The sequence below is a fragment of the Pyxicephalus adspersus genome, chromosome 1 (assembly GCF_032062135.1).
Source record: "Pyxicephalus adspersus chromosome 1, UCB_Pads_2.0, whole genome shotgun sequence".
NCBI classification, from domain to species: Eukaryota; Metazoa; Chordata; class Amphibia; order Anura; family Pyxicephalidae; genus Pyxicephalus; species Pyxicephalus adspersus.
The window spans coordinates 175800185-175807028 of NC_092858.1; the positions used below are offsets into that span (position 1 = coordinate 175800185).

The 6844-nt window shown below is 44.8% G+C and overlaps 1 protein-coding gene across 1 annotated transcript in view; it reads left to right on the top strand.

Moving 5' to 3' along the window:
* The window catches only part of POLQ (DNA polymerase theta), a 44739-nt gene that overhangs the window by 31503 nt on the left and 6392 nt on the right, over window positions 1–6844 (top strand). Inside the window, exons 20-26 of the mRNA XM_072398454.1 lie at window positions 216–409; window positions 1276–1413; window positions 1893–2067; window positions 2379–2505; window positions 2722–2828; window positions 3655–3839; window positions 4699–4810. Coding sequence (XP_072254555.1) covers window positions 216–409; window positions 1276–1413; window positions 1893–2067; window positions 2379–2505; window positions 2722–2828; window positions 3655–3839; window positions 4699–4810 — 1038 coding nt within the window. The remainder of the gene's footprint in view (window positions 1–215; window positions 410–1275; window positions 1414–1892; window positions 2068–2378; window positions 2506–2721; window positions 2829–3654; window positions 3840–4698; window positions 4811–6844) is intronic.

Consider the following 6844-nt stretch of genomic DNA (forward strand, 5'->3'; position numbering starts at 1 on the left):
GATACCCTGATTACTGTAGGGAAGTATCACCATTGTGGGAGGGGCAGAGACCCTGATTACTGCAGGGAGGTACCACTAATGTGGGAGGGGCTGAGATCCTGATTACTGCGGGGAAGTATCATCATTGTGGGAGGGGCTAAGACACAAGTTTTTCTCTCATCAGTTTTTCTGCACGAAGCATTGCACTGTCATTTCACTGTCTTGCTTGTCCTCAGACGTCTTCTGCAATGTGGAGATGCCCGCCCTATACTGCCTGGCGCTCCTGGAGCTGAATGGCATTGGATTCAGTACGGAGGAATGCGAGACACAGAAACACATCATGCAGGCCAAGCTGAACCAGATCGAAGCTCAGGCCTACCAGCTGGCCGGGCACGGCTTCTCGTTGACCAGTCCAGATGATGTCGCTCAGGTACCAACCAGACTCAGAGCAGTGTTTCTTGAATTTTTAATAAGGGGGAACCCTTGAAATAACTTTCAGGTCCTCAGGAAACCCATTCTATAATTATTATATCCACAGATCACAGTATATTAGTGTGGTGGTCAGTGAGAAGAATTCCTCTTACATTGCTGGCCAGTGGGAAGAATGTCACCCTTACAGATAGCCAAAAACATAATTGGTGTCACTTATACTGACCTGAGAGCCTGGCCTAGCTCTTTGTGAAATGCTTTTCTCCTCTAGGTCTCAAAACCTAAACATACAGCATATCCCCATCCTTACCCACGGCCCTGCAATGTGCTGCGACACCACAACCAGATATTCCCCCATACACTGCAAGGATTTTTTTGGTAGAGGGGGTGAATTTGCAGTATAAACCAACACGTGAACAACATGGAGTGTGACCATGCAGATCATGTCCTGGCTGAGATGTGACCCTGCTGCCGGAGACCTAACACTTGTGCCTTACCTAGGAGTTTGGATATTAAAGATTTTATTTATACACCCTGGTGGTCCCTACATTCCATCCTTTCCTGGATAGCGGCATATATTCATATATTCTCATATAGACCATATGAAGGTCCCGCTGACTCTTCTGTCCTCCAATTGTGTCAGGCCCTGTTGTGTGCTCCAGCCATCTATTTGGGTCTATATTCTGGGTCCTCTTTGCTCCCCTTTTTAATTCTGTGTTGTGTATCTCATGTTCTGACTTATCTTATCCAACGGAGTTTTGTAATCTGCTCAGCATGTTGATGCGTTTTAGACCGAATGTTTCATGAAATGTGGCAAATGTTTGTGTGATATTTCTGCGTCTCCATCTCTTCTTTCTGTGTCTTTAGGTTCTGTTCATCGAGCTTAAGCTCCCTCCAAATGGGGATGTGAAAGGTCAGGGGAACAAGAAGACTTTGGGATACACCAGGAGGGCCGTCGTCAATGGAAACCGAGTCCGACTCAGCAAGCAGTTTAGCACTACAAAGGTGAGACATGAACATGTAATATCATCGTATTCTGTCTCCTAAACCCTCACCCCCCATGCCATACCCCCCTCCTATTGTGTGATACAACCCCCACCTTCTAGATTGTAAGCTCTTCAGGGCAGGGTCCTCCCCTCCTCCTGTGTCACTGTCTGTATTTATCTGTCATTAGCAACCCCTATGTAATGTACAGCGCTGCGTAATATGTTGGTGCTATTTAAGTCCTGTTTAATAATATTATCTGGTAACAGACAATGGTGATATCTTTGATATAAATTACCTGTTATTTACAGATATCATCCATTTTTATTTACCATTAAAAATGCTGCCAGTGCAGAAAAATGCTCATTTAACTGTCAGAAATCCATTGAGTTCCTAACTTCCTGCGTTGTGGTGACGGAAGGGGCAAAAACAAAGCCAGTCACCCTGCACAAGGGTGTAGAGGTCATCACTTTAATGACCCATGTGCTCTCTTCCATTAGGACGTTCTGGAGAAGCTAAAGCCCCTCCACCCTCTTCCCGGTCTCATCCTGGAGTGGAAGAGGATCACCAACGCCATGACCAAAGTCGTCTTCCCACTACAGAGAGAGAAGAGCTACAGCCAGACACTGGGCATGGAGCGAATTTACCCCGTCTCCCAAACACACACTGCCACAGGTGGGTTTCTGAACTGTTCCCTGGTGTACATTGCCACTTGTGCTACTGAGCACTATAAACAACGCTGCACATTCCTATTACTCCATTATTTACTGATGCTATAATCTCAGTTGTACTCTGCAGCTCCAGACGGCTGTTTAAGGCCTCACACCGCCATCTTGGTTGAGGGCATACATACTGTATCCTCCATAGTCACATGGCCAGTTCAGGGACGTTTGTTTCTGCCCATGCTTCTCAGGGCTTTTAATGAAAAAGACTGAATTTGGTGTTTTTGGTTTTTTGAGGGCCCATTTTTTTATGTCATCTGTCAGGTCGTGTGAGTTTCACAGAGCCAAATATCCAGAATGTTCCAAAGGATTTTGAAATCGAAATGCCTCAACTGGTTGGTGAGAGTCCTCCGTCCCAGGGCCCGGGGCCCTCCACCCTGTCCAAGCACCGGTAATATTAGGTTTATAGGAATATGATCAGCATGAATTGTACATGGGCTGGTTGTGGGAGGAACCTCAAATATATCAGAACAGCCAGGAAATGGTGAATTGTTTTATTTTAACGATGATATTAGTTCAAGGACTAGAAAACAACCACTTCTGTTCTCCATATTTCTCAGAGATATTTCCCTGTCATTGTCCAGCACTACGTTTATTGTTTTTTCAGGAGTAAGAAGCAGTTTGTGTTACCGAAACTCCCGGTAGATCAGATCCCGGCGGAGAAGGGGGTGTCATTCTTTGTCAGCATGCGACACGCCTTTGTCCCATTCTCAGGTAACCCCATCTCCATTATAACTTCCACCGTGAAAACAATTGTGTAAAGAGACAGAGGAGTTTGTAGGCAGCAAAATTCAAAAACATTTACCCGACGCGTTTCACCCAATAACAAGTCTTCTTCAGGGGAATGTTTGGCTTATTATATGGTATACACTACATATAATCATAACAATATTGTATCAGAAAATGTCCTCTTATAATAAGAGAGGGCAAAGAACATATTACAACAAGCTATATAATAAAAATACATATCATATCATAAACCACATATAACATGTGTTCACAATAATCCAGTGAATATGTGAAGTGTTGGAACTTTCATGTAGAGTTACCTACTAATCAACTCTATCCAGGCATGTGGAGAGATATCAAGAGCAGTAAAGAACCTTCTCCTATTGTAAGAGGACATTTTCTGATACATTGCTGTTATGATAGTGTATATCATATAATGCAAACCAAACATACTCCTGAGGAAGCCCATTAGGTGAAAAGCATTGGGTTATATAAAGAGATGGCTGCAGTTTTTACTTTGGATGCCCAGCTATCTTGAAAGACATTGGTTAAAAAATGTGGCCAATGATAAGGTTCTGTTGCACACACCTTGAGTTCAGAAAAATTATTGTATAGTGTCACCTAGTGGCCGAATAATGACATGATTTTTGTACTGATTATGATTTTTGAACACTTTTCTGAGTAAATGTTTTTGAATTTGGCTGCCTAAAAACTCCTCTCTCTCCTCTGTTTTCTTTTTTTTTTCTTTGTCCACTTTGCAGTCCTCATTCCATGTCGTATTTTCAGTCATTCTCTCCCTGTCTTTCTGCAGGTGGTTTGATCCTAGCAGCAGATTATTCCCAGCTGGAGCTAAGGATTCTGGCTCACTTATCTCGGGATCGGCGGCTCATCCACGTGCTGAATGGCGGAGCGGATGTTTTCCGGAGCATCGCTGCTGAATGGAAGATGGTTGATCCCGACGCTGTCACTGACAACATGAGACAGCAAGCCAAACAGGTGAGCGAACTTAACTTCCACAACACAGATTAAAATTATTAGAATGATTTTATTGTGAAAAAAAAACGTTGAGGGTCGTCCTTTTTCCAACTCCCCTTCCCCGGAAGAATGTCGGTTAAAGTAAACCTGTGCTTTGCTCACTGTTGGTATTGGTCAGCCTGGAAGATTTGCACTGACTGAGAGGAGCAGTAAAACACGATCACCGTGCAGCAGAATTGCAGGGAGCAGGGCCTGTATATGTGACAGGAAAAAATGTCCGCCACCATGTACATGTCAGCAACAAATAAGGTTTGTTATTAATTGACATACACTGGTGAGATTAAATACAATACATTAAAGTTTGTCAATGCCCAGAAAAGCATTGGGGTCACTTTGTCTGGGTATATTCATCTATCCTTTGCCCCCTGCCGCTCAGTCTATGAGGTGCAAAGAACACAAATTCCAAATAGATCTCACACAAGGCTAAAAACTTTCCTCCTCTCCAAGTTTTGGTGCTGTTGCTGCAGTTCAGGAGAAGGTGAAAGTCATTACAAAACTTTGGCAGCTGTACAGAAAATCCACGATTTGCAAGGACGGCCAACAAAGAGGACTTTTAAGGCATTCCACAATCACGCCCAAAAAATGTGTGTGTATATATATATATATATATATATATATATATATATATATATATATATATATATATATATATACATATACCCAAGTATGATCAAAGGCAAAGCACAGGAGATGAATTTGATTCTCAGGTGAGGATGATGAGAATGTCCCTCATGTTGGTGGTCTGTGGGAAGTCTCCTGCATTGGTTGTGAATAATCTGTGATAATGATAATTCTGGCAATGATTCCTTTCACTCTGTAGATTTGTTATGGAATCATCTATGGAATGGGAGCCAGATCCCTGGGAGAGCAGATGGGGATCGAGGAAAATGATGCTGCCTCGTACATTGAATCCTTCAAGGCCAGATACAGCGGTAAGGTTCCCCCTTAATGGTTGTTGGAGTGAGCGGTGTGATGGAGGGTGAGGGCGGTATGTAATGTGTTTGGACAGTTGTGATTGTTGTGGGGAATTACCAGGATCAAATGGTTGCAGTTTGGCTGCTATCTAGTACAACGATTCTACCAGACGATAATCAGCCCAACATGGCCAGGCTCAGGAGAATTTCTATATAGGAACAGCCCCTCCACTAATTATCTAATTGGAGAGGGGTAATAACACAATGCAAATTCCATAAAATGCAATATTTACACCGACCAAATCTGTTTTTTTTTGGCAGACAATAACGGTCTTTGCAGCTTACCACACCCTTCCCATTGCCTATTTATTTTATATCATCCAGAATATTTTATAAAAGAATCATAAAGCTAAAATTCAGACTAAAATAACCGAAAAATCCCAAATCTGTATGAAGCCAGAGATATTTTCCATGGTTTACCAGGTAGCCGCATGTATTCTGTAATCTATACTCTCAGACAGGTTCGGCTTAGCAGGGACGGCCTGCAGTTTCCTTTTAGGCTTCCTTCAGATATCGTTACTGAAAATCATCGATCAGAATTTCCTGCAGTGCTCACAGCGCTGGGATAATCCGCCTGGATAGATGATGATCACACATTGTAAATAAAAGTGCAGAGAGCTGCCCGGACAGACTCCATTCATGTGTATAGCGCAGACATATACCGGGGCACTCTGTGTCAGCGTGCTGTAACCATAGACGCTGCCTGGGCAAGAAATAGTCACAAATCTAATATTTGGTTGCACTGCCTTTAGCTTTGGTTGCAGCACTGTGGTGCCGTGGTATCATTTCCATAAACTTATACAATGTCATCACATTTATTTCCGTCCGGAGTTACATTTAGTTTCCCCCCAGATCTTGTTCTGATGATGGAAGAGTCGGAGCGCTGGGTAAAGTCTTCTCCAGCTTATCCCAAAAATCTGGCCATTTGGTGGTGGCCAATGTGTGACAATGATGCCTTATGCCCCCTGCACCAATCTTTCACAATGTGGTCCCGATAATTCCTGGCATTGTCATCTTGGAATATGGCCGTACCATCAGGAAGGAAAAAAATGGACTAATGGAAAGACTTAAACCTGACAAACTGAAGCAACCCCAGGTCATAACACTTCCCCTACAGGCACCCCAGCTCATAACACTCACAGGTACCCCAGATAATACCACTGCCTCAGCAGTCACCCCCATATAACTCTGCCCCCACAGGTACTCCAGGTCATAACACTACCCTCGCAGGCACCCCCAGATCAAAACACTGCACCTGCAGGCATCCCCAGATCATAACTCTACCCCCACAGGTACCCTAGGTAATAACACTGCCCTTGCAGGCACCCCCAGGATTTAACACTTCCCTCACAGGAACCCCCAGTTCATAAAAACTGACCCCACAGGCACCTCATATCAAACCCTCCCCTCAGGAACCCCAGGTGATAACACTGCCCCCACAGGCACCCCAGATGATAACACTGCCCCCGCAGGCACCCCAGATGATAACACTGCCCCCGCAGGCACCCCAGATCATAACACTGCCCCNATAACACTGCCCCCGCAGGCACCCCAGATCATAACACTGCCCCCGCAGGCACCCCAGATCATAACACTGCCCCCGCAGGCACCCCATATAACACTACCCCTGCAGGCATCCCAGATAATAACTACCCCACAGGTACCCTAGGTAATAACACTACCCCCACAGGCACCCCAGATCACAACACTGCCCCTGCAGGCACCCCAGATAATAACTCTACCCCCACAGGTAGCCTAGGTAATAACACTGCCCTCGCAGGCACCCCTAGGTTTTAACACTGCCCCCCTCAGGAACCCCAGATCATAACACTGCCCCCGCAGACACCCCAGATCATAACACTGCCCCCCGCAGACACCCCAGATCATAACACTGCCCCCCGCAGACACCCCAGATCATAACACTGCCCCCACAGACTGGGGGACCTTTTTGGCCAGGCGGTGTATAAGATATCTGAATTGTACCTTTGTATA